This window comes from Podarcis vaucheri (assembly GCF_965113315.1).
Source record: "Podarcis vaucheri genome assembly, chromosome: 16".
Classification (NCBI taxonomy): Eukaryota; Metazoa; Chordata; class Lepidosauria; order Squamata; family Lacertidae; genus Podarcis; species Podarcis vaucheri.
In genome coordinates this window covers 12,733,304-12,760,842 of record NC_138754.1, presented here as the reverse complement: position 1 = coordinate 12,760,842, position 27,539 = coordinate 12,733,304, and the positions used below count along the sequence as shown (strand labels likewise).

The window sequence follows — 27,539 nt, the reverse complement described above, 5'->3', positions numbered from 1 at the left end:
CTCTTTGCAAGCCTCAAATGGTGCTTTGAACTCCTGACCAGCAATGCTAGGTGCTTGCCAGGTGCACAACCCCACCTACCTGTCAAATTTGGCCCTGGAAGGTTAAGTAGGAGAAGGATCTGGCCTACAGGCCGGAACAGACTCCCCACCCCTGCAGTAAATGAACCCAACTTAGCTTTATTATACAGTATGACCACTGCCATCCCTCTCCATGTCTTATTTAAGGGACTGATTAATAGAAAGCCTAAAGTCATTGTTTATTTATTTAATGTACTTTATTTTATTGTTAACTGTGGATGTCTCTGTTTAATGGAAGTGCCCAAATAAAAAATTGTAAACTAAATTTGTAATTAAAAATACTACTCAAGACAAACATTTTTAATTTTCTTTATAACTGCGTTGCATGTATGATATTATAAAATAGAAATTATAGAAACACAGTGAGAGAGACTTCCGTTCACCATTGTGGAGGGGGGGAGGCATTACTGTATGCCACTTTTCTCTAAGCGTTCAAGGACGTCCCACGAGGAAAAATCTGGAAATAAGAAAGATGGGGAGGCGGAGAAATCCGAACAAAGCTCCAGCCAATGGGCGCAGTCTGTGGTGACGTTCCAACTCACGGTCTACCCAATAGGACCGCAGCGCAGCTTTGATCAATGAAACCCGGAGGCGGGACGTTCCAGAGGAACGAGGCCGCCGCTTGGCAAATGACACAGCGACGCACACCAATTGCCGTTATCAAGCCCCGCCCCGCTCGGGCCTGTCAAGCGTTGGGGCCAATAGCGCGTGCCGAGGACGGATTTTCTATCAGGGAGAGACCCCGCCTTTCCCCCTTCGCCCTATGAGGGGGGTAGCGGGCGCGGCCTCGCGCCAGGCGGGATCCAATAAGAAGGCAGGGGCGGAGACTGGAGGGTTCTAGCAGGTTCCAGAAGGCTGGTGGGAAAAAGGAAAGGCGGGCGCAGGAAGGAGGAAAGGCTTAACTAGAAGCGGCAGCGGTGGCGCGGGAGACTTGGCCGGCGCCATGGAGAAGGTGGGCGAAGTGGCTGGAGCTTTTTAGTAACCGCAAAGGCTCATGGGAAGGTGGCGGTGCTAGAGGGGGTCTCGGGAAGGGGAGAGAGGGGGAGAAAATGTGGTGTGAGGTGCTGCTGAGATTATTTTTTGCAAGGGATTCTGGGGGAAAAGGGGTTCTGACGGGAGAGGGGGTTTCTTTTTGAAAAGGTGGTCGGGGCAAAGGACCATGGGAAGGACTGAGGGGGGTGTTAGGAATGGGAAGGGGGTCTAGAGTAGTTTATGACGGGATGATTGCGAAGAGGGGGCGGCTATACCTGTGCAAAGCATTATGGGAAGCCTTCGTAGGTCAGGTCATGAGGGGATCTTGAAGGGAGCAAGATCACCTCCTCATAAGGGGCCTTCTGCGGGAGGCGGGAAGGAGTGGCTGAACTGCGAAGGTCCTGAAGGGATAAAGAAATAAAGGGCTCTGTAAGGCCTCGTGTGAAAATCTGAGGTGGGGAAGGGGGTCTGCGGGGGGGAAGGCTAGGCTTGTCTGAAGTGGGGAAGGTTTATGGGCTCTGTGCCAGACATCATGGAGGGGTTTTCAGCAAATACATACTGTAGTGTGATGGGGCTACATCCGAATTAGGGGTCCTGGGGTATCACGGCAGGGCTAGGAGTGTAGGGGGAAGGGGCTGTGGCATATGAATTGGAGGGCTGAATGGCAGGCTTTGTGGGGCTGGTGGATTCAGTAGTGTGTGGGGCAGAGGAACTAGATTTCTGTGAGGGATCGCAATAAGCTTGATTTATTAATTTCATAAAATGTACATAACCCTTGACTGCAGGGGTCATTGAACCAATAATGTCATTGGAAGATGGGAATTAAGGACTGTATCATCAAAGAGGTCATGAGAACGAGAGACCATTAAAAAGGTGGCTACAGAGTTAGAGCTTGAGGCGAGGCTCCTTGCAGCATGGTTTGTGAGCTCGGTTTTGTAGAAAAAAACTTATATTAATAAGTAATCTGTGATGCTTTGAAGATGGTGCCATACAATACATTCAAAACTTAATGACTTTCTCCAAAGAATTCCGGGAACTGTAGCTTTTCCCTTCACAGAACTACAGTTCGCAGCATCTCTAACAAACTATGATTCCCAGGATTCTTTGGGGGAAGTCATGAGTTTTAAATGTGCATTGGGTGTGCTTTAAATGTATAGTGTGGATCTACTGTGAGTGGACTCTTGAACCATCACAGGTAATTTATGTGCATAAGTTTATTTCTAAAGCCTACCCCTCAAGCTATGCCCCACACCAATGCAGCTAGTACTGCTCCTCAGGTAATCCCCATTTTCCACTCTGCATTGTTCCTCACCACAGTATTCCTTTCCCAAGCTGAAATCCTCACCTTCCTCCTCAGTCCTGGGATGCAGTCTTTGAGGTGGAGCCCATGAGGGAAGCAGTATCTTGACAGACATCTTGAATAAGATGTAGCAGCCTGATGGATTTTGGTAGATAGGGTAGCCTGTTGTGGAGCATGCAATTAAAATAGCACAAATGCCAAAAGCTCTACCTCATTTTAGAAATTTGATCTTTAATATTTATGGAAGCTCCACTAGGGGTTGTGATTCCTAAGGCCTGGATTGCGGCAGGAATAATCTTGCAGGAAGATCTGTAGAGTAGCTTTAGGGGCACATGGTGACAGTATGTGTGGAACCGTTGGAACTAGGCAAAGGACTGTAGCTTAATGTAGCTCTTACTCTGTTGGTACAAGATCCCAGCTGTAATTCCTGGTATCTCTAGGTAGGACTTGGAAGTTGGAATGGTGTAAAGCTGGAGGCCTTCCAGTCTGTGTAGACAGTGCTGAGCTAAATGGACCAAAGTTCTGATCCAGTAAAGGCAGCTTCCTATATTTCTAGGTGAATTGTATAGTTTTGGTAGCATGAGCAAGTTGATGGCAGTTTTCTGAGTGAAGTGCTTTAGGTGCGGATGCAGCTTTATAACCCTTGTGAGATGGAGCAAACAGTTAGGCTGAGCAAGGCTCAGTGGGGCATTGCAGCTTTTAAAAAGCCTGTTTGTTTTCCAAAGGAGCCTTCTGAGCCGATCACAGCCTGCATGTTGCAGCATGTTCGGCACCTGCTAGAAGGAAACTTTTGAGGTAGGAATTGCTGTCACACTTGGGAGTGATGGCAGTGGTCAACAGTAGAGACCCGTTCTTTGTATCCAAAAGGTCCTAGGTTCAGACCCTCACATCTCCCAGTAGGGGCTGGGAATGGCTTTTCCTGGGACCCTGGAGAGGCACTCCTAGACAGTGTAGACAGTCCTGAGTTAGATGGACCAACAGCCTGATTCTTCATAAGGCAGTTCCTGTGACTAGCAACTGTTGCACTAAGGTCTTTCCCAGTCTTCTTAGCAAAAAGCCTTTTAAATTGGAACTACTGTAAACCTAAAGCATTTTGCTTGCAAAGCATGTGGTATGCCACTGAGCTATGGTGCCAGCTCACTTCCTGACATAGGAGCTGCCTCCCCATTCCAAATTGTTAAGTGTGTCTTTTGTCTGTGAAAATGGGTATAGGAAGAAAGTAATCTTCAACAAAACAGGCCTCAAGCTTAGCAAGGTGGTGATTCCACACTGGCAAGTGAAAAACAGAGTCCATTGTGCTGAGTGTTTAGGTGAATCTGCCAAGGTTATACCATGGCAACCTGGCTGTAGTCCACCTGCATCACTTCACAATACTGGCCTCAGCTTTCTTTCTCTCCCCACTGTCCCTCCTAAATGTTTGGTGTGTGGCTGTAGGGTAATATGCTTCTTCTAGAGAAAGTTTACCACCTCCATGCCTTGCCTGCCAATTTGTGCCCTTTCTGCATGTGACATCTTGCTGTGTTTTATTGTACAGCTGTGTCTCTCTAAGACTGAAAGGGCTCTAAAATCCTTACATGTGTAGCTTGAACGGTTTGTCCCAAATTAATGCAGCTAAGTGGAGATTGTTTTCCCCTTGGCTGTCTGTAATTTCAGCAAGCAACCCCTATCTGAATAGAGCCGTGATTCAGAGGGAGCTGCCTCCAGCTTCCTGTCCCCCTTAGGAGCAGCCTTGGACACAGCAGGGACAACATTCTATTTGCATCAGCAGATGGTGGGCTGCTAATTCATTTGGGCTGCGGATGCTGCAGTTTCAACTCCCTTGGCTACCTGTGGAGGCGGTGACTCATACCTGGGGGCCTGTCCCTCAGGCTCACGTCATTTCTTTCTAGAGGGAAACAGTCGCTGGGAATATCTTGCAGCAGCTTTGGCCAACTTACTCACCTTCAGGTGGGAAAGAAGTGTCTCACAGCTGTCACTCGTAAGAAGAAAAGTGCGCCCACTTGTAAGCAATAGAGGGTTCAACACTTTCTGTGTCGTATAAAACTGCAAAGAAGTGCAATATATTATTCCCTATAGAGATGCATATGTGAATGCAGTCCTGTGCAGCATAAGCCCTGGCAGCTAAATTCAGCCAGGTTGATTGGGGAGCCTTGTAAAATGGAATGCCCAACAACTGACTTCTATCTGGAAGTGATGGTTGAGAATTGGTGTCTTATTGCAGATATTTAGGGTACAAGAAACCTAAACCTGAACCACTTCACAACTGTTGCCACACTGCACAGATTTCATTAGCTGAAGTCTGTTTATTTCTTACAGTTGCTATAATCTGAGGTAGGCAGACTTGGGGGTCTTTTTTAAAAAACAAAAAAGCGCATTCCCAAGATCTACCAATGAAAATCAAGTACAGGCATAGGCAAACTCAGCCCTCCAGATGTTTTAGGACTACAACTCCCACCATCCCTAGCTAACAGGACCAGTGGTCAGGGATGATGGGAATTGTAGTCTCAAAACAGCTGGAGGGCCAGGTTTTCCTATGCCTGGTCAAGTACAAAAGATACAGAGTAAAGAGTTAAGGAGCAGGGTGCCTCTGAACATATTCCAAGTCTTGGGATTTGTGTTCAGTACTTCCTTAATTTCAGCAACCTAATTTAGGTGGGAAAGTAATGTTTTGTTGCTACTGTTAAGCAGTTGGGAATGGGTAACTCGGCCAGTTGATCGTGATCCATTTTCTCCCTGTCCCTGCTTAGTGGCTAAGAGGTTAAAAGACTGTGGAATTCCTTGGTTCACATCTTGCATCTGCCCTTAACTCACAAGCCACCCTCAGCCCCTCCATCTGCAATTCCGCCCCCTACTCTTTATATGCTGCTTTCTGCTAAAGTGGTGAACAGCATATTAAAACAAAATACAGTGGAACCTCGGGTTACAGACGCTTCAGGTTACAGACTCTGCTAACCCAGTACCTCGGGTTAAGAACTTTGCTTCAGGATGAGAATAGAAATTGCGCGGCAGAGGCAGCGGGAGGCCCCATTAGCTAAAGTGGTATTTCAGGTTAAGAACAGTTTCAGGTTAAGAACAGACCTCCAGAACGAATTAAGTTCTTAACCCGAGGTACCACTGTACAAAAATGCCATAAAGCATCAATCAAATGTAAAAAGGCAAAATCACACCATGGGAGTGCAAGAGGCAAGCCATTCCAAAGTCAGGTGCTAACCCTGTATCCCACTCAAGGAGCTGGAAAGCTTGAGAGGAGGGGGATAAGTAATGCTGACCTACCTTATAGTGCTTTTGCTAGGATTTTATCTAGAGATGTAAAAATTGCATTGATGTATTATGTGTGTTTTGATGTAAGTTGTGTGTTTTGCCTTGGGTAAGCAGCTGAAAATGGGTGTGCAATAAACTTACAGGGACCAGAAACTTACTTTCTCCCCCCCCAAAAAAAAAAAACCCTGAAAAAAGTCTGCTGAAGAGAGGAGGGCCTTTTGCTTGCTGACCATCAAACTCCAATTTTTAGCAAAAATGCCTCAATTCAAGGTTATAGCAACAGTGGGAGTCAGAATCAGGGCATTTACTCATCTGATATGCTCAGAGTTTGGTAAGAAGTAGTTCACTGGAGCAATAGGTTCTTTTTCTGGGTTACTGGTGCATGGAATCCTCAGCAAGCTTTTGACTTATTTTTTAATTCCCACCAGGTGAATGAATTGAAAGAGAAGGGTAACAAAGCCCTGAGCTCAGGCAACACGGCAGAAGCTATCAAGCACTACTCAGAGGCCATCAAATTGGATTCTGCCAATCATGTGCTGTACAGCAATCGGTCTGCTGCTTATGCCAAGAAAGGCGAATATCAGAAAGCCCTGGAAGACGCTTGCAAGACAATTGAACTGAAGCCAGAGTGGGGCAAGGTGGGGAACCCCCTTCTAGCCAAGGAGACATGACACAGCTGTGGGGAAATGCCCATTCCATACACCAGGTGTGAGAAACCTTTTGGCTCTTCAGACGTTACTGAACTGTCAACTCCCATCAGCCCCAGCAAGCAAGCCCAAGGGCAATGGGAGTTGTAGTTCAGCAACGTATGGAGGGTGAAGGTTTCCCTATCCTTGCCATATACTATTATTCTGTTTGGTGGACTTGTGATTCCAGAATGAGAGCCCCAAGGTTTTGCCCTCCCTCACTTCACAAGGAACAAGAGAGAAGTGGGCATTAAATGCCTGGCAATGAAGTCACTGCAGTTCAGGCATAGCATTTTCTTTCTGTGTGTGCTGGGGAAGCACTGTGTAGCTCAGTAGTAAAGCATGTCCTCTGCATGTATAAGGTCCAGTCCTCAGCATCTTCAGGCAGGGTTGGGTAAGATTCTCATTTGAATGGAATTTTGGGGAGCCACTATCGGTCAGTGTAGACAATTAAAAAATTCATTACTGAAGTTCCTACTACATTTTTATCCTTCTAAGGCACTTGGGGTAGCATAAATTGCTCTCCCCCACCCCTATCCTGAGGTAGGTCAGACTGAGAGATAAGTAACTGGCTTGATGTCACCCAGTAAATTCCATGGCTGAGTAGGGATTTGAACCCAGGTCTAACCTACTGCACCATACTGCAGATACTTGGCGGCCAAAGTGTGTCATGCACCACCATTGTATATGCAAAGTCTGCAGGCTAAAGGAGGTTCTTCCTTGCAACTATTGCATTGGTTTGCAACAACTGGTAGTTGGCATAGTCAATTAGTCAAGCAGCTGCCTTCAAGCATGGGTGAACTAGAGTTTTGTATAGTCCTTCATGTCTGTGAGTTTTGGAAGACTGATATATTGGCTGCTCTGCCTTGTCTCATACCGTATTTGCTGACCTGGCTGCTCTTCTTCTCTTCTAAGGGATATTCCCGAAAGGCAGCTGCCTTGGAATTTCTGAACCGCTTTGAAGAGGCCAAGAAGACATATGCAGAAGGGCTGAAACATGAGCCAGGCAACGCACAGTTGAAGGAAGGGCTGCAAAACATGGAGTCCAGGCATGCAGGTGATGGAAGCCACACTCTGATCTGCTTCCTTCCTTATCTCTTAAGACTTGCCTACATGAACTAGTTCTGTGGCTAACGTGACATGGAAGTTTGAGAAATTATCCCATGACAAGGAATTGGATAGATTGGCCTAGGAAAGGCAGTGTTCCCCAACCTTGCTGCCCTCCAGGTTTTATTGGACTACAGCTCTCATTAGCCTTGATCACTGGCCATGCTGGCTGAGGCTGATGGGAGTTGGGAGTCCCCTGACATCTAGAGGGCAGCAGGTTGGGGAAAGTTGCTGATGAAGCTTCATAACTACAGGACAACTGATTGCAGTAACCTTCCCTGCCTGTACCCTGTACCACAAAGGCTTTGGTACAGGGGTTGTGATGCAGATTTCAATAATAAAATGGAAGAGCATCAAATACATATATAGCTGGATTTGACTATTGATAAGAGGGCCATGTTGTGATGGCACATGCTTTTCCAGTGAAGTCATTAAGGTTTTCTTGGTGGTTGCCTGTCAGTTGTGAGAGCCCCACTTGACATCTGTCTGGAAACAGATCTGAGTTGGGAGAGCTTAAGCGACACGGCTGAGCTTTGAAGACTGTTGGATTTTAAAATGATTTGATGTAATAAATAATAATTATTATTTATACCCCGCCCTCCCCAGCCAGAACCGGGCTCAGGGCGGCTAACACCAATAAAATTACAATAAAACATAATTGGGGTGGGGGGGAACAAAAACAAAAAAACCCAGTTAATTAAAATACGGGTTAAAATAAAATTTAAAATGTAGCTTTTCAAATGCTCAGCATAAGAGCATAACTGTACTGTGTACCATTCTGGTGGCCTCGCTGCAAAAAAGGATATTGTAGAGTTGCAAAAAGACATCCCCAAATAAGGGGATGGAGCAACTCCTCCATGAAGAAAAGTTGTAGTGTTGGGACTTTCTAGTTTAAAGACAAGAGGCGGCATGATAGAAGTTTATCAGATTACGCATGGCATGGAGAAATTGGCTAGAGAAAAGTTTTTCTCCCTCTCAGAACTAGAATTTGTGGAAATCCCTTGAAGCTGAATGTTGGAAGATTCAGGACAGATAATAGAAAGTACTATGTTGTGTGTAGTTAAACTATGTAACGCATTATCATAGGAGGCTGTGATGGCCACCAACCTAGGTGAGTTTAAAAGTGAATTGGACAAATTCATGGCAGAGAGGGCTATCCGAGGCTTCTAGCCATGGTGGCTAGGTTCTGCCTGCACAGTTGGAGACAGTAACGTTTCTGGAAACCACAAAAAGGGAGAGAGCTCTTGAGTGACACAGAATTTCTGGAGACCGACAGATCGGGCATCCATAGCAGTGACCAGAGGAGGAATGACTGCTAGGAGGAGTGCAGAGAAGAAACATCATGGTTCATCTCTAGCACAACCAAACACCCCAATACCCTTTTACTTGACAGAAAATCATGAAGCTACAGGTCTTCAGTGCCTGGTGCATTTGCTCCACCAGCTGAACTCACTCAAGATGAAGGAAAGAGGGAGTGCTTCTGTTTCCTTATCAAAGCCTTCTTTAACCTGGTGCCTTCCAGATGTTTTGGACTACATCTTCCATCAGCCCTAGCCAACACTATCATGGAGGGTGCCAGGTTGGCAAAGACTTCCCTAGATTGCATGGATAAGATAGCTACAGGCTATCTCCAAGACCTGCAGTGAGTGCAGACACCTATTCCAGAAGGAATTTAGATCTTGCAGATAGCTGGGCTTCAGTCTCATTAGTGTGAGTCAGAACTGTAGGCTGGGCTTTCTGTTTCCTTAGCTCGGGGACCACAGGTATTCAGCAGCACTGCTGTTTCCACACAGTCTAGCTGCTGAAAGATGTGAATAATGTGGGCATGTGGCAGCAGGAACCTCACACCTTCCATGAGGTAATCTTCCCCCTGGCTTTTCCCAGAGCTTACAGATGGCGGAGGGCAGGGAAGGCCCTGTTGTCAAGAATGCCGCTGTGTGTCACTCAAAACTGATATTGCCTATCTTCTCTCCCCTGCCCTGGTCATCGTTCAGAAAGGAATCTCATGAACCCTTTCAACTTGCCCAACCTTTATCAGAAGCTGGAGAGTGATCCCCGCACAAGAGGCTTGCTCAGTGATCCGAGCTACAGAGAACTGATCGAGCAGCTCCGCAACAAGCCTTCAGACCTGGGGGCGTAAGTGCCTGGAGTGGGAGTTGGGGATTGTATGGTGTAGGAATTGTCTTTCCGAGTCATGCCCAAGACTCATCGGGCCCAGAATTCTATCTCACAGCTTGCTAAATGTTCCTGGGAGCTCATAAGTGGAGCTTTGGTGGTGATTGTCTTATCCTGCTTCTCATTGCCAGTATTTTGGCATTCACAGATAACATTGCTTTTGTATGTGTGAATATAATTTAACTATCACAGTTAATAATTTTGTGAACTTGACAGAAGGGCAGTTTGAGGTTGTCATGGCAGCTAGTACCGCTTGAAGGGAACACCATGAAAATGAATTCCAGGATATAGGAATTGTGCAAGGCAGCTTAAGAAATATTTAAATCACAATAGTAGAATATAGCAAAAGTAAAAATATAACTGTCAGGCATAGTAGATGAAACATAGTGTTCAGCAGAATGTCTTCAACCTGGTATATTCAAAGTCTTTTGGAATGAAAAATTATTGATATCCAGGAGCACCTCTAAATTTCTAACTAAGGGTTCATATTTAGTTTTTTAATGTGCTTGAAGTCCGGCAGCAACCAGGATAAAAACCTGCTTCGTGCATAGTATTGGAAATTGAGTTAATGTGGGTGGCGTTCAGCACAAGGATCTTCAGTTTCATAGGAAGTTTGTAGCAAAAACCTCAAAGAGCCTTAAACAGGGTGTCTTTTAAGACAGTCTTTCATAAAATTGATGGACTTGGTACATTTCAGAAAAATCACAGAAACATGGCTGCCCCTCAAAGCTGCTGGAGTGTTCAATAGTCTTACAGTTAGAAAATGGAGTCTGACACTGACTTCCGCAGAACTAGATCCTGGGGGCTACGTCCACCTATATCTTATTCAGAGTAGTCTAATTAAAATGAATGGACCTGCATCAGTCATTGATTTCAATGGGTCTGTTCTGAGCCAGACCAACATTGGTTGCAACCTCAAGTCTCCAGGACTTAATCCACCAGGCTGCAGTTCTGTGTGACCTATTTTGTGGCCTGCCTTCGTGACAGGAAACTAAAGGACCCGCGGGTGATGACAACCCTTGGGGTACTACTTGGAGTCGACTTGGCCAGTGCAGATGATGAGGACGAAGCAATGTCTCCGCCCCCTCCGCCACCCCCCAAGAAGGAGCCCAAGCCAGAACCCATGGAGGAAGACCTGCCGGAGAATAAGAAGCAGGTACTGCCTTCTGGCCCAGGAGACTTGGCTGCAATAGTAGAGTGTTCCCTCTCAGCACTATGTACCTTATTCAGAAGATATATTGACTGGCCACCTTTTCTTAAAAGCTTTTTTATAGCTGTCATCTTATCACAGGTTTTATTTATTACCATACAAAATACCGAGGGTACATAAAAACAAAATTAATACACAGTAATCAAAAACTCGTACTTAAGGGAGTGGGTGGTGCTGCGGTCTAAATCACTGAGCCTCCTGTGCTTGCTGATCAAAAGGTCAACTGTTCAAATCACCACGACAGGGTGAGCTCCTGTTGCTCTGTCCCAGCTCCTGCCAGCCTAGCAGTTCGAAAGCACTCCAGTGCAAGTAGATAAATAGGTACCACTGCAGTGGGAAGGTAAACGGCGTTTCTATACGCTCTGGTTTCTGTCACTGTGTTCCATTGCACCAGAAGCAGTTTAGTCATGCTGGCCAATGATCCAGAAAGCTGGCTGTGGACAAATGTTGATTCCCTCGGCCTGAAAGCGAGATGAGCGCAGCAACCCTATAGTCTTAACCGTCCAGGGGTCTTTTACCTTTATTCTTATATCTTACAGATTAGGTCTAACGTGACCCAGTGAAATTAATCAACATGGCAAATTTAGGTCCATGAACTTCAGTGGGTCTACTTTGAGTATAACTTGGTTCAAAAGAACCCTATACTCTGTTTTGGTGAACTGCCCAGAATGTCAACCACTAGGTGGAATGGGAATATAATTGATAAATAATGGTACTAAAATACATCAGAAATCCATTATCAGAAAAATGTGGCAATATCAAAATATCCTCATTAAAGGAATGCTGCAGCTTTCACCAGGCCCACAAAATATATTGATGTCCGTAACAAGCAGATCTGTCTTGGAGGGTATTCCACAGCTGGGATGCCAGAACCATAAAGCTCTCTGGTAGCTGCACACCTAACACCTGAAGTTGGGGCGAGGGGTGTGGTTTTTCAGGGTCTCAACTATCTCAAACACTGGGCAGGTTCAAATGGCCATCCTTGAAATACACTTACAAAGCTTTTAGCATAAGAAATGCTGTCTCTGGCAAGGTGTAGATTTCTTGGCTGAATTATGTCTTGCCATTCTGCAATACTAGTTATTAAGTTGAGTGTCTGTTGCCTTTCAGGCTCTTAAGGAAAAAGAACTGGGGAATGAGGCTTATAAGAAGAAAGATTTTGAGGTAGCCCTGAAGCATTATGACAAAGCAAAGGAGCTGGATCCAACCAATATGACATACATCACTAACCAAGCAGGTGAGATTGTGGGGCATCATTCTTCCCATCCCAGGCAGAGCTGAGGTGCATGAACAGACTTATGGTAGGTTTGAAATGGCAAAAAACAAAGCTTAGCGTGGGCTGGAGTTGAACCAGGTCAGTAAGGTTCCTTTAAACCAGGGGTGGGAACCCTGTGTCCCCCCCCATATGTTTGGTCATTGTCGTGCACTGGTCCATTCCTGGGTACTAACAGAGAAAGCAGTGAGGCTGAAGTTAAGGCTGGTTGAAGGTTGTGGGACCATGAATAGCTCGGAATGAGCAACTTGCTCTGACAAAGATTAGGAGCGAAATGTTGAAGAGATGGCTTGCTCTTGCCAGAGGCCTGAACCTGATAGCTTGAAAGCAGGCCAAACGCCACATAAATTTTATTTTCATAATAAATAAAACTAGACGGAGGCTATGGATTTCCCAGCCAGAGGTCTTCGTTTGTAGCTCACCCAGTCTTGGGAAATCGGGGGTTCACGACTGTGTCTTTCCCCTTCCTTTTCCTGTAGCGGTGTATTTTGAGAAGGGGGACTACAACAAGTGCCGGGAACTGTGCAAGCAGGCCATTGAAGTGGGACGCGAGAACCGGGAGGATTACCGGCAGATTGCCAAGTGAGTGGCATTCACATTTTTTGCTCTGCCCACTTTCCCCTCTGGCTCCACCCACCACTGAGCCATGTGGTAGAGCATTTGATTTTTTAAAAACGTGGTTGCTTAATTTAAGACGTTGAGCTAATGCAGGGGTGAGAGATGTGGAGAACCTGTGACCCTCTAAAAGTTATTGGACTCCGACTTGTTTCAGCCCCAGCCAGTGTGACCACAGGTTAGGGATGATGGCAATTGTGATCTAAGAGTATCTGGAGGGCAACAGGTCTCCCACCCCTGAACTAATGAGACCTGACTGCTGACTGAATAAAGCTTTATGCATGAGCTGAATGGAAACTTGAGTCATGACAGCTTGAAATGTACTCTGTTGCATGGTGCTGTGTGACCTAGATTCTGCTGTGCTATAAAATCACTACTCTGCCTAGCCTGCCTAACATAAATGTAAGAAGATGGCTGGACTAGATAGACGTTTGGCCTGACCCAGCAAGAGCCTGTTTTCTACAATGGCCAACCAGAAGGCCCCAAGCAGAGCTGAGTGCAATAGCCCTCTCAGCCACTGGTAGCCCTTGATAGCTTAATTCCTTCCTTGAATTTGTCTCATCCCCTTTCAAAGGCATCCAAGTTGGCTGCAATCACCACATCTTGTCATAGCCAAGCTCCATCATTTAACGTATGTGAAGACACGATGACGGAGAGTTCAGTTGATAGAGCCTGAGACTCTTAATATCAGGGTCATGGGTTTGAGCCCCATGTTAAGCAAAAGAGTTCTGCATTGCTCTGAAATTCTATGATTCTAAGACGTACTTCTTTTTGCCTGTGCTGAATCTCCTTCCAACAACCTTCACTGGATAATCCACTCTGGGTCTTTAGTATTATGAGAGGGAGAACACTTTCTATCTACTTCTTCCACATAGTGCAGAATTTTATACACCTGATCCATCCCTCTGATCCATTTTGGTTGCTTTCTTTTCTCTTTTCTTTTCTTTTCTTTTCTTCCTTTCTCTTTTCTTTTTTGTGTTTACAGTATCCTTCTTAAGAAGCAGTAGCAAGAACTGTACACAGTATTCCAAATGTGCTTGCAACATAGATGTATATAAAGATTATTTCTCCTAGCATCCCTTAGCATGGGATTTGTCTTTGTCCTGCATGCCCCTGCCCTTCCCCTGCAACAAAGCCTCCTGGGAATCATGGGTCAGGGTTCTTCACCTATTGGATGCTTTCCAGCCGCTCATTCCATGGCCTGTTCTCTTGAATATAGAGCTTATGCCCGGATTGGCAATTCCTACTTCAAGGAGGAAAAGTACAAGGAAGCCATTCAGTTTTACAACAAGTCTCTGGCTGAACACCGGACTCCGGATGTACTGAAAAAGTGTCAACAGGCAAGTGTTTGTTTGCAAGAGCTTTGCTATAGCTCGGGGTTGGGAAACCTCTCCCACTCCTGATGTGGCTGGCCTACAAATCCATACTCCAGCCGAATCTGCAAACTCTGGCTCCCCCATGCAGTTGTGGCCCACCTAATTTTCCCAGCCATGCATTGGTCTGTCTTGTTCAGAATTGTCTACTCTGATTGGCAGCAGCTCTCCCCAGTGTCTTGAGCACAGAGAGGAGTCTCTCCTATCTCCTGCTATCTGCTCCTTTTTGACTGAAGATGCTGTGCACCAAATTGGGACCACCTTCATGGAAAGAATATGTTCCATCACTGAGCTATGGCACCACGTTTGACATTTAGGAAGTTGCCTTCTATCGGTTTTGACTATTTGTCCAGCTGGCTCAGTGTTTACTGTGACAGTGGCTCGCCAGGCACATATCTGTCATGCCACCTCCTAGCTGGTTCTTTCAAATGGAGATGCCAGGGATTGAACCTAGGACCTGCAACACGCAAAGTATGTCTTCTACCACCAAACTCTGACCCCTCTCCGTAGTCTCTGCTGGTGCTTCCTTATGCTAAAATCAGGTGGCTTGGTCTATCTAGTTCAGTACTGTCAACGCCAGTGATTCCCAAACTTTTTACCCCACTATCCATTTGAAAATTGCTTACAGCTTTGGTGGGCTGTGCTAAATGCTGTTGATTTTTAAATGTCTTTTTATAGCTTTTTTGCAGTATTTTATTGTATTGCAGTTTGAATTTCATAGAATTCAAATTGTAATACAATAAAATACAATGTAAGAATAAAAAGTAGCATTTATTTATTTTTTACAATAATCAATATGAATACCATACTTAATGCAGTGAATGTGCTGCCTCCCATCTTCAAAATCGAACCCATAGATATGCTGTGGACTACCTGACGGGAGCTTGTGGGAACCCTTGGTCTGCCCTGACTGACCTATTAATTTCAGTGGTTTTGCTTTGAATATAACATAGTTGGCTATGACCCTGAGTGTTAACACTGGCTATTCATTCACGTCCAGGGTGATCGTGACCATTTTAAAGCCCTATGTGGCTTCGGTGCCAGTTACTTAGGAACGCATTCTCCTTTACTTCTTTGAGATTTGATGAGGAGGCTCTTCTGCACATCCCCTGGACTATGGCCATATCAGGATTGATGTGGCTGAATTACTGAACTCTCTCAGGAGACTCATTTGCCCCTGCTCCCTTTATATGCGGTCCTCTGACTAGTCAAAAGTTGTTTCATTTAGGTAGGTGGTGTGTAAGCTGGCATGATAATATGGTGTGCTGTTGCTTACAATTGAAAGGTTGGCTATCAGTCTTCTTAGGTTAGGGTTGCTGGGGAAGGATAGGGACCCTCTGTCCAAATTTTCTAATAGCACTGACACCTTGAATCCATTCAATAAGACTTAGATGCTTCATAAATCTGCTGCCTCAGATCTGACAGGACTGTTCAAGCTCACTTTCTGTTTCAGGCTGAGAAAATCTTGAAAGAGCAAGAAAGAGTCGCCTATATAAATCCTGATCTTGCTCTGGAAGAGAAAAACAAAGGCAATGAGTGTTTCCAGAAAGGTAAGGGATTGTGCTTGCGAGTCCATTGTTCCGTGTACTGAAAGGTAGCCACTGCAAAGAGCAGGGGGCTCCTTGTTAATTGCAGAGACTGTCTAGGAAATAACTGGCAAGAGTAGCTGAGTGATCGATTTTTGCAGAAGAAATAGGCCCAGATGCCTAACTATCCTGTCCATAGTGACTGAGTTTCTGTAAGGGCATGTGGTGAACTGGGAGCATATTAAGCCATGTAACTAATGTAGTTTGCTGGTCACTTTATAAAATTTCTTTCATATAATGTACAGGTATAACAATCAATAAAAGCAGCTATAAAAGCAAGTAATAACGTTCCAGTTAGAATGGTATAAAATTCAACAAAAGTCTTACTTTGGTGAACCAGACCTCCCTTCGTAGTTGATGTTTTGGTAAAGAATGTGCAGACTTTGCAAGATCCCCAAGTCACATCTGGCCATAAACTCACAAGGTGGGCTTAGATAAGCCTCCTTTCTCCCAACACTGCCTCCTCTCCAATCTACAATATGGGGTTGATAGTGCTAACCTACCTTAACATGGTTATTGACACAAAAGCCTTGCTGCATCTAGTCCTGCATCCTGCTTCTCCACAGTAGCTAACCCATTGCCTCCAGGAAGCAGAGCTGGAAAGCAGCATCCCTTCCTAGCTAGAAAAGTGAACAGGAGCAATCAGTCAGAACCTCTATTCCATTCCTAGCCCCATGTGCCTTTCCATTGTGGTTCCCCAGCTGTTCAGAATTCCATGGTATAGCCAGTCCTTATTAGGCTGCCTTTGGGGATTTCCCATGTTTAGGTTATAGTTAACATTGTTATCAGTACAAACATTTAGAATGTTTTTGTACTTCTGCAAACTTGTTGGTTCTGCCAAGCCTGCCAATAGCTCCCTCTTTTCCGTGGGTGGTGCTATTTTTTGGCTAGGCATGAAATTGCACACATGGCCTAAACGTTGGATACGAAGGGAAAGTCAACTGCCTCTCAGCATGGAGTTCACACTTAGCTGTGCCTAATCAGTCCTTCGTAAGGATTATTGAAATAACAAGTGGAGAATTTGGATCCTTCAAAAAACATCTATATGAGCTAATGACTCTCCTTCCCTCGCAGGGGACTATCCACAAGCAATGAAACACTACACAGAAGCCATCAAACGCAACCCCAACGATGCCAAACTGTACAGCAACAGAGCTGCCTGTTACACCAAATTGCTGGAGTTCCAGTTAGCAGTAAAGGTCAGGATCCTAGGCCAGTGTTGTGCAAATTGTGTTCTGGGGGGAAAAGGGCTCTTACCAGAAGCTCATTGGGTTCTTCAGTGTTAGATTAGTTTTGGTGGGCACACTTCCTGGAAAGGGGCTTTTCTGCCTGTATTTTCCTCCTTCTGCCAAATATAGGGGGGTGTTGGTTGTGTCTGACAACACACTCCTTGTGCACAGCACATGTGCCCCTTTAAATGTGACCCCAAATCCTCTACAAGGCTGGGAGCTCCGTGGCAGACAATTCAATGCAGAAGTTAAGAGAAACTTGAGGTGTAGGCCTTGGTATGGAGCCAAACTGTTGGTCTATCAAGCTTAGTATTGTCTTCACCAGAAGTGGGGGACTGAATTCAGTCAGTGAGCCAGATTCTTACCTGCCACAGGCCAACTTTTGTCAGGTAGGCAGGTCACCAATGGTAAGGCTATTCCCATTCAGCAACAGCCATAGCTGGTAGACCAGCTGAAACTGGCAAGAGACACTCCAGCTGCTAAGGTATCTGGCCATGGAAGAAACCACCTTGTTGGTGTCCAGCTTTCTATCTTTGCAGGGAGCTCTTTTATAAGGAAGACCTTTGCAATCTGAAGTTCAGACCCAAATTTGCCACCTCATCTGCCATTTATGTGAACTAGGCTTAGGAGCAGGGATAGGGAACCTCTGGTCCCTCAGATGGTCATGGACTAGAACTCCCATCATTCTCCCGGTGGCTTATAGGAGTTTGAATCCAGCAATTCCTGGGAGGCCACAGGTTCCCTATCCCTGCTTTGCAAGCAACTACTTGAAAGAAGCTCAGGTGTCTTGGCACAACAAGGCCTAGCTAACGTTGTGCCTGTAACCTACCCACAAACAGCCGTAGGTGGTTCAGGATAATCCATGTGGTCTTGGTAGCTTTATATTCCTCTCCAGGGAGGTGTTCTGAAGGTGATCTCTGATTCTTTGGTACCACTAGCCTGCTGGAATTGAAGGTAATCCCACACTTAGGCAGACTAATTAGGCCCCCAGTGTGGTTCCATGGTTAGGAGTGGTAGAGATGGCTTGTTCTTACATCCATCCCATCTGCCCACCTTCCCATTCCCAAACTTGGCAGTCTGATAGCAGAGGCGTAAGCATCCGGGGGTACAGATGGAGGGAAGGCTTTTCTGACTGGGAATGGCTGGAGAAGGAACAGATGAGCCTTGCACTCATTCCTGAAAAATCAATTTTTAAAGCAGCTTCTCTTCCTTCCACAGGACTGTGAAGAATGTATCTGCCTGGAACCCACATTCAGTAAGTACATGAATATGTCAATTGGAAGGAAGTGATTTGGGAAGGTTAAAGGCAAGAACAGGTCATCAGGCAAGGACTTGGGGTTATGCAGCTTAAGTGATGGTTGGAGAGTGGGTTTAGGTTTAGCAGCCAGTTATCTGCAAATTCCCATTGTGATGGGGGGTGCACCTTGTTTCAAGATAACACCAGGCAGTATCTGGGCTGAGAGGGGCAAGCTGCCAGCCAGTTAGCTTAAAGAGCACTTAATTGGGACAAGGTGCTTGAATAAACAAAGGGGGTGGGGTGGGCTGACTCAAACCGAGATATACGAAGGATAGGGTAAAAGATGCAAGTAAGTTCAAAAGTTTGATGACTTTTGCTCTTTGCTTGCAGTCAAAGGCTACACACGCAAGGCAGCAGCACTGGAAGCAATGAAAGATTATACCAAAGCCATGGATGTCTACCAGAAAGCCCTTGAGCTGGACTCCAACTGCAAGGTGAGCACTTGCTGGATATACAGCTGTGGCAGAGAAATGGGAAAGCGCTTCCCTTAAACGCAGGTAATAACAAGCGGGGAGGAATTAAAACTGAGCCTCGTCATGGTCATGAAGGAAGGGCCTTTCCAGTGAAGTCCAGCCTTCAAAGGGGGAGGTGGTATCAGTTCTCCTGGGAATGGGGTGTTCCTGAACTTTCAGCGAATTGGCTTATTTCTTTCCTCCTATCTGTACACACCTCATCTGTCCCATCTGTTTTTGCTAAGAACGTAACAGGCCTTCTAGAACACAGCAAAGATTCATGTGGTCCAGCTTCTTATTTCCTACAGAGGCCAATCAGATGTTCTGGGAGATCCACAAGCAGGGCACACACTGTTTCTCCCTGCCCCCCCCCCCAAAAAAAAAGTGGTCTTCAGAGATACAGTGCCTCAGAACATGAAGTTTCCATTTAGCCATCGTGGCTAATAGCTGTTAATTGGCCTCACTGATTTTTTAAAATCCTATTTTAAGACAAGGGCTATCACCACATCTGGTGGCAGTGAATCCCACAAATTAATAATGCATTCTATGAAGTATGTTCTTGTATCCTAATTCTACTTTCCATCAGTCTCATTGGGTGATTCAGAGATGTTCAGGTATAATTTGGGGATGGAGGGGATTCTATTTCTGCCTCCCTCAACCTGGTGCCCTTCAGCTGGTGTTGAACTCCCATCATCCCCAGCCAGCGTGGTCCCAGTGGTAAAGGAATGAGGGGAGTTGTGGTCCAGCAGCCTCTAGGGGGCACCAGGAAGGTTGTTGCAATAGTTACGCAGAATCTGTCTTTACAATTTTCAAGGCCCACAAGGGGGGGGGGTGGCGAATAACTTTCCCTCCATCCGGCCTTGAAGCCTTGTGATCAAAACCAATGCAGAGAAATAAGAATTTTGCTGGTGTGGTGGAAATATTCAAGGGAGGAGGGCGGGGAAACGCCCATCTTGAAGTACCCTCATGGTCCTGCCTATTTCCTACAGGAAGCTACAGAGGGCTACCAGCGATGCCTCATGTCCCAGTACAACCGCAATGACAACCCTGAGGATGTGAAGCGCCGTGCCATGGCCGACCCCGAGGTGCAGCAGATCATGAGTGACCCGGCCATGAGGCTGATCCTTGAACAGATGCAGAAAGACCCACAAGCCCTAAGCGAGTAAGTGAGGGCAAGGAGAAAGCACCAGCGTGGACGGTAGTGTGATGTCTCTTAACACAGCCTGTGTGGTGGCTCAGATGATGTGCTGGTCCACCTCATGTTGTCTTCACAGGCAGTGAAGTTCTAGTTTATAAGTGGAATGTTTGGTGTTGAAGGCCACTAAAGACACAGAGCACTTTGCAGTCTAGCAATAAGCACAGATCAGCATGTAGGCAAATTGTTTTGCATTTATTCTGATTTTGCATGCTTCTGGATTCAGTTGAGAACTTCTTAAAAGTTCAGAAATGTTAAAAGTTTCTGAGATTTGGAGTGTGGTGCCATGAGAGACATGAGAAGTAGAGAGGTTGAGAGAGAGAGATGTGCAAGACCTGGCGTGGCTGACCTTTGATTCTCCAGATGCTGTTGAACAAAAGCTCCCATCATCCCCAGCCATTGGCCATGCTGGCCAGATGCTCATGGGACTTTTGTAGTTCAGCAGTATCTGCAGGGCAACAAGTTAACCAACTCTGGGCTAATGTGTCAGATTAGAACCTGGATTCAAATCCCCGTGTATCCATGAAGCTTGCTGTGTCACTCAGGGTCAGTCACTGTCTCTCAGCCTAACTCACAGGGAGACACTGGGGATAAAATGGGGAGGGGAAATATATGTACACCACTTTGAGGTCCTTTGGCATGGCGGGGAGCGGGGGGAGTTGAGATATAAAGGTAATACCCGTATATACTCCAGTATAAGCCAACCTGAATATAAGCCGAGGCACCTAATTCTACCACAAAAAACTGGGAAAACTTTTGAAAATTAGCCGGGTTACCACACCACATACCTGGGTGCTTCTGGGCTGCTTGTTCTTCTGTCGCCGCCAGCGGCAAAGTTGGAGGAGGAGGAAGGAGCAGCCCGAAAGGACCCTCACTTGAGTATAAGCCGAGGGGGGCTTTTTCAGCATAAAAATGATGTGGAGGTAAGCTTTGAAGAACGCATCCATAAAGACTAGATCAAGGTTTCCTGAACTTGGGACTCAAGTTGATTTGGGACTACAACTCCCATCCATCATCCCTAGCTAGCAGGACCAGTGGTCAGGGATGATGGGAATTGTAGTCCAAAAACAGCTAGAGACCCAAGTTTGTGAAACACTGGACTAGACATATGCACTGCTTTGACAATGCAGTGCCCAGTTGCACCTTGCTGTCCTGTGGCCTCTGAAACCCTCTGGTCAGTTGCTTGCAGTGAAATCTTGCCTTGATGCTGATAAAAAGATCCTACTATGGCAGGGAGAGGGAGCCAGGTGTGGCAGAACTATAGTTCCCATCGCTCCTGACATTTGGCCATGCTGGCTGGGGCTGATGGGAGTTGAAGTCCAGTAACACCTGGAGGGCTGCCAGTTTCTCCCATCCCATGGTTTGGCCTCACGGTGGGGACAAAGGTCCTGACTTGACACAACTCTCCTCTTTTCCTTTCCCACAGACACTTGAAGAATCCCGTCATTGCTCAGAAAATCCAGAAGCTCATGGATGTTGGTTTGATCGCAATTCGGTGATGATTTTGACTCTGCGCCCTCCCTCCTTCCCCTGTTGAAAAGGGCAGCTGGGACTTCTGGATGCTGGCAACGCAGTCCAAGGGCGCCCCCACCCCCTCTGTCAGAGGCAGAGACTTGTACAGTTGAGCGGTGTGTTAGTCTCTCTCGTACATATACATGCGTGTGTGCTCACATCAAGCACCCTGCCAGCACAGGGCGTGGCCTCTCAGTCATTGTGGCCCCATCGCTCTGCCACTCAGCAGTTATTCCCATTTGTGAGCTGCTCTCTTCTTTCCCTCCCCGCTCCCCCCTCCCAAGTTTTTAATTATCTTTGCCGATGGCTGTGGCGTGGAGAAAGCGCATCACTCGTTCATTTGTCTGGTTTCTTTTGGCTGTGAGGCTGCATTTTTTTTGTCGTCTGCTGCACATCCAATAAAAAAGCAAAGTTAGTGGCCTTGGCTTCCCGAGTCGCCTCCGTTCATGTCAAGGTTCTGGTCTGAGCATGTGCATGCTGGCACTCTCACCTGTAGCAGGCAATCAAAGGTGGCTTCTGCAGTCATGTCTGCACAAGGCCTTTGGCTTTTCCAAGCATAGATGGTCTCTGGTAGTGTGATTTCTTCAATACCTTCCTGTGGACATCTTAATTCTTCTTCAAACCAGATCACTAATTTGATCTTGTCTAGGGTTCTGTTCTCACAATGGCCAGCCAGTTGTTCCAATGCGCAGCCCACCAGCAGGACCCGAGTATGGCATCAACTCTCCCCATTTGCAGTTTCTAGCAACTGGCATTCAGAGGGATGCTGCCTCCAGCAGTAGAAGAAGAATATAGCCATCGTGGCTTGTAGCCTTCAGTCATTTTTGCTTCTGTGAATTAATCTAACTCTTGTTTTAAACACTCCCCAAGTTGATTGCCATCACTGCCTCTTGTGGGAGCAAACAAACATTCCTAGCAATTGTCCATGCTGGCTGGGACTAATTGGAGTGAGAAGGCTAACAATGGCAGACCACGGGCTCCCCATCTCTGAACTAGACTACAGTAATAGCAGTTAGGTCTGTGTGTACTCGGCGTAAAGTCCATAGGCTGTTTTATTGCAAGCTCGTTCTCCAAACTTGACCAAAACAATACCATCCACACACAGTGCTTTTTTTCTGGGGGTACGCATACCCCTAAACATTTTGTGAATCTTTGTACTTTTGTCCATTTACTGTATTTATTTTTCCTGATTTGAACTATAAAATGGTGGCTTTCTTGAGTTAAAATGAGAGTACCCTGAAACATTTTTTTAAGAAAAAAAGTACTGCCCACACACAAAGGGAAGGCAGGCTTGGGAAATGCAGGTTTGTAAAGGGACCAAAAATTGAAAAATATCCTCAGCTAGATGAATGAGGTCTGAGTGTGCTCAGTGACCACAGAATGGTGCATGTCTGGGGTGGTGAGTGACAGTGGAGTATCCAGGAAAAGGGCATGAGTCACCCCTTAGTCCTATTATGGTGCTGAAATACATGTCCCAATTAGTGGAAATCTTAACTCTTTGACTTCTGAGATTTCACTGAAGTGTTGCCTAAGTACTTAATATTAAGGGCTGTAGAAATGTTGACATGAGCCAGGAAATAGTGTCACCTTTGGCCTTACTCTTGCATTAAGCAACAACATGTTCCTTGCCCTTTGCTAGACTGCATAAGGAAAATAGTAGCTTGATTTTTAAAGGCACCTTAAAGGACCTCTGGGGCTTGCGGGGGTGCCTAATCTTCCAGGAATCTTGAAGAATGGGCAAACACCCAATAACACTGTAGTAATTTATCTGTCTAGATGGTCTGGGTTCTCTCCAGCCTGCCAGGTCTATAAGGGGGATTGATGTGCTTTCCTTTCTAAACTCCTCCAGTTTTCATTGCCCAGATGTGGGCTGCTTGTTTATATTCTTTGGTTAGGGGCATAATCAGCCTGAGGATGAGAGAAGACTTGACTTCCCCATGACCATTCTGTGGATTTGTCTAATGGCATACTTCACAGATAAGGATCCTGTGGCCTTTGACATATTGTTGGACTCCCAATTCCCATGAATGCCAGTCAACGTGGCCTATTGGTCATAGATGATGGGAGTTGTAGTCCAACAACTTCTGAAGGGCCAAAGGTTGCCCATTCCAGCCATACTTTAATCGGGGACTTCCAAGTTTGAATTGTTTGCTTACACAGAAAGGTGTAGCTTCTAAACCTGCCCACCCCTCCACAGCTGCATGCGGAGGAGGCAGGTTTTGACTCCCTCCTTACTCATCAAATGATGGATGTGATGACCAAGGAGGGGGCTGGACTTAACAGAGATTTAAGCATCTCTGCCCGCATTTGTTTTCTCTTTTTGTCACCACCTCCAAAAGCAGTGGAGTCTTTCAGGGGACAAAGTAAAAAGCCCTTTAATGGATCTGATCAATTCCCTGGGCCCAGGAGGGTAGCCTCTCCTGTTCTGTCCCCCCTTAATTACAGCAGCTAGAGGGCAGCACGCACTAGACCCCCACATCTGAACTAAAAACAGGGATGGGGAAGCTGCGGCCTTCTAAATGTGGGGCTCCAGCTCCCATCAGCCCCAGCCAACATGACCAGTGGTCAGGGTTGGTGGGAACTGGGAGTCCAGCAACATTTGGAGGATTGCAGGTTTCCTGTCCCTGAGCTAAACATTTCTGTGAGCAGCAATAGGCTGAGTTCTTAACTATTTGACTAGAGACAACAAACGCTTTACACCTGCGTTGTTCAACCTTAGTTCCCTGGGAGTTCCTGTCCCATCATTCCTTGCCAGCTTAGCCCATAGTCTAGGTTGATGGGGATTGATTTCCAACAGCATCAATGGTTTGCTTAGCTTGGATTGCCACCCATTAAACCAACAGGCTCCCTGATACTCAAAAGAGGGTGACACTGTTGCTGTCACTGGCAGGACACCAATAGGGGTGAAATGCAGAACATGAGAGTCACTCTGTCTGATTTGGGCGGAGGGGGGCGTATTCGATTGTCAACAACTTTCTTGCACCAACAGCTCATGTTTTCCAGACTTGGGATGATTCATTTCGAAGCTTCCCCTTTTATTTCTTACACGCTGCTTCTTAAATTCTGCTGTAGTTCTTATTGCAACAGTGCAAGAGTTCAACTGCCCTGTAGTGGGGCAGGCAAGCATATACGGTAGTTGCTGCTTTGTCCTACATCTACACCCCTTGCCCGGAATTGACCATAAATGTTGATTTATGCCTTTTGTAGCCCAAAAGCCAGATACCTTTGAAGGAGCCATATTTGGGAGTAACCAGTAAGATGGGCTGCATCTCCTTTGCCTTTTTTTTAAGCTTTTAAAGAAATTCTGAAGGCTTTCCTGCATAGATAATGAAAATAACTGCAAATATTTACCCATGTTTGGGGAAAATGCCAATGGTTTACTTAAAGTCAGGGAAGGCTGGTTACTCAGATAAGGTGGGGCAGAACCCTGCCTTTATCTTTTTCTGCACCCCGAAATCTAAAGCTATAGGCCTGAAGTGTTTCTGTCCCCCACAATTGTATTCAAAAGTTTCGTATCATTGAGAGACACTACCATGGAATCTTTTTAGTCTGTGTCTCTTAATACAAGCAGAACTGAAAAATCACAGCTATATCTAGGCATTTGATGTTGATTTTTGAGAAATGTCAAACTACAAAACAGTTCTGCAGGTAAAATGTGTAGGGACTTTCCAGTGTTTTGCACTGTTGGTAGCATGCATGCTTATCTCCCTCTTGGACAGAAGTTAGGTGTGTGTTCAAGGTACAATGAGCTCCTGGCTCTGGGAGCAAGTTCATTCCTTTGACTTGGGAAAGCTAAGAGAGGCAGAGAAGTTGGTGGGTGAGACCTTTAGGGAAGTTACAGCTTTGTCCCACTTCAACTCTGGTACCTCCCCTGCTGTCAGGGAGAGAGAGAGCCTAGGACAGAGAGCATGGTTCCCTTAGAATGGACCCAGCTCCTTGGAGGAGCACAGCTATCCTCTGCTGAGGACACATCGCTGTGGGATGGAGGGATCATGGTAGCGGACAATTGAATCATTAGGAACATAGATAGTTGGGTCTGTAGCGTGTATAGAGACCACAGGGTGAATTGCCTGCCCTAGTACAAAGGTTGCAGGATTATTATTATTACTACTACTACTACTACTACTACTACTACTACTACTACTACTATACAATACAGTGGTACCTCGGGTTAAGTGCTTAATTCGTTCCGGAGGTCCGTACTTAACCTGAAACTGTTTTTAACCTGAAGCACCACTTTAGCTAATGGAGCCTCCTGCTGCTGCCACACCACCAGAGCAGGATTTCTCTTCTCATCCTGAAGCAAAGTTCTTAACCTGAAGCACTGTTTCTGGGTTAACGGAGTCTGTAACCTGAAGCGTATGTAACCTGAAGCATATGTAACCCAAGGTACCACTGTAGTATGTAGGCATAAAAAATACAGGTAACTGAGAAAAAGTACAGTGTTGCCGAATAAAATAATGGCAAGCCAGTGTACCAAATTCTAGTCATGCTTCACTATTGGATGGCGTTTAAATACCCCTGCCATAACAAAGAATGAGAAGGTGGAGGGATATGGGAAGATTCCTCCCTGTTGCTATATGCAAACCAGTATGCACTGAAATTATCAGATCATGAGGTTCTGAAAGCCAAATTTAGGGTTAACCGGCCTTTTGTGCTATCTTTCTAGGTGCAGGCTTTAAAGCACCATATCCGAGTGGGGTTTGGGGGGTGCAGTTGTTGGGGGGGGGGTTTTGGTCCTGGTGCTTTCCCCAAGAAAACTCATGTTTTTACTGTTGAGTCAGAGAACTAGGCAACTGAGTTTCTGTGGATTGCTGTTTACTCCAATTCAGCAAGAAAATGCGGGTTTTCCCAGGACAAAAAAACACACACCCTAAATGACTGTGCCCTAGAACAGCTGGTTATGCAGGGGGAGGGGGCAACCCTGGATTGATATGCATTGTTCCCTCTGGCCCTGTCCGCCACTGGCATGTAGCCCCCAGAAGGGAATATGGCTATGAGAAAGGCTCCCCATGTGGCGTTAAGACGTTGCCAGTTCAAAACTCTTGCTGAGCTACTACAAATCACCCACCTCTTCCCGTAGATACTGATCTGCTTTCTGCTTGACCCCCTCCCTGCCTTTAAGGAACCCAAACAGGGCTTATAAATAGCAAGCCTGCATTCTGCTTGCTGCAGGAGGAAGCCTCGCTGGAAGCTCTCCCTTCAGAAGGGGAACCGCAGCCCTAGCTGTTACTTTCATCACTGCCACCTCATGGCTCCTGTCTTGAGCTTGCGCAGCTGAAACACATTAGCCAGGGCTGGGCCTCTGTGTCATCAGCCAAAGCAGCAATGGAGAGAGTAGAAAACGTTCCAAGAGTGGGAGGCGGGGGTTGCTCTCTCTAACCGGTACCAACCTCCTCCTCCTGGCATTTACTTCGGAAGCGGAAGTGTTTCATCTCACAAGCCAAGTAACAAACAGGAGTGTGATTGAAGAATCCAAACGTTGCAACAAGAAAAACAAATCCGTCTACTTGGGTCCATCATGTAAGATCCCAAATTCTGCACAATAGGATTTTGCAACATCTGGCTCTGGGAGATTTTAATTCTGCTTCTTGCTGGCTGTGAAAAGTGTGCCAGTTATACAAGGGACAATGCTTTCTCACAAACCCCTTGGGCTTCTGAATATTCCCCAGGCCTGACCAGACCCGACCCATCTGCTCTCAAGTGTGCCTTTGTGGCCACAATGGCTAGAAATTCGGGGTGGGTTTAAAATTTCTGACCCAAGATCAGATTTGGCGGTTTTCCTTCTGTCAAAAAACTTGCTTCTAGCCCACATGCCAGTTCCAAAGACTATCAAGGTCACCATTGTGTCACTGGTATAAGACCTTCTAATGGAATGTGTTTAAGGGAAAAAGGTGCCAGGGCTCACCATGAAGTCATTACAGAGGGGTCACACTTTTAACATTGGGGGGAGCTGTGTACCCTTGAGTACCTCCAGGGGGGAAGCACTGTGTTTATCTAGAGTTTTATATACCAGCTGTACACTTCCACCACCATCTTGCCAAAGAACTACAACTTTCTAGATAAAGGCTATCTAGAAATGCTGGGGTGAGTTTTAAAGAAAACAAGGTTAGTTGTACAAACCATTTTTTAATTTAATTTATTAATTGCTTCCTATGAGGTATCCCAAACAATTTATATCATAATAAAAACAGATATGACAGTTAAATATATCAAAA

At 45.9% G+C, this 27,539-nt stretch overlaps 1 protein-coding gene across 1 annotated transcript; it reads left to right on the top strand.

Annotated features, from left to right (window-relative positions):
- Positions 1–878: 878 nt before the first annotated feature.
- Positions 879–21,746, top strand: STIP1 (stress induced phosphoprotein 1). The gene is made up of 14 exons (XM_082202768.1): positions 879–1,030; positions 6,040–6,249; positions 7,213–7,354; positions 9,399–9,540; positions 10,567–10,735; positions 11,900–12,026; positions 12,542–12,644; positions 13,897–14,017; positions 15,504–15,600; positions 16,711–16,835; positions 18,084–18,120; positions 18,493–18,596; positions 19,604–19,776; positions 21,236–21,746. The coding sequence occupies exons 1-14, from the start codon at positions 1,022–1,024 to the stop codon at positions 21,306–21,308; spliced, it is 1,632 nt and encodes a 543-aa protein (XP_082058894.1). The 5' UTR covers positions 879–1,021; the 3' UTR covers positions 21,309–21,746.
- The last annotated feature ends 5,793 nt before the right edge of the window (positions 21,747–27,539 follow it).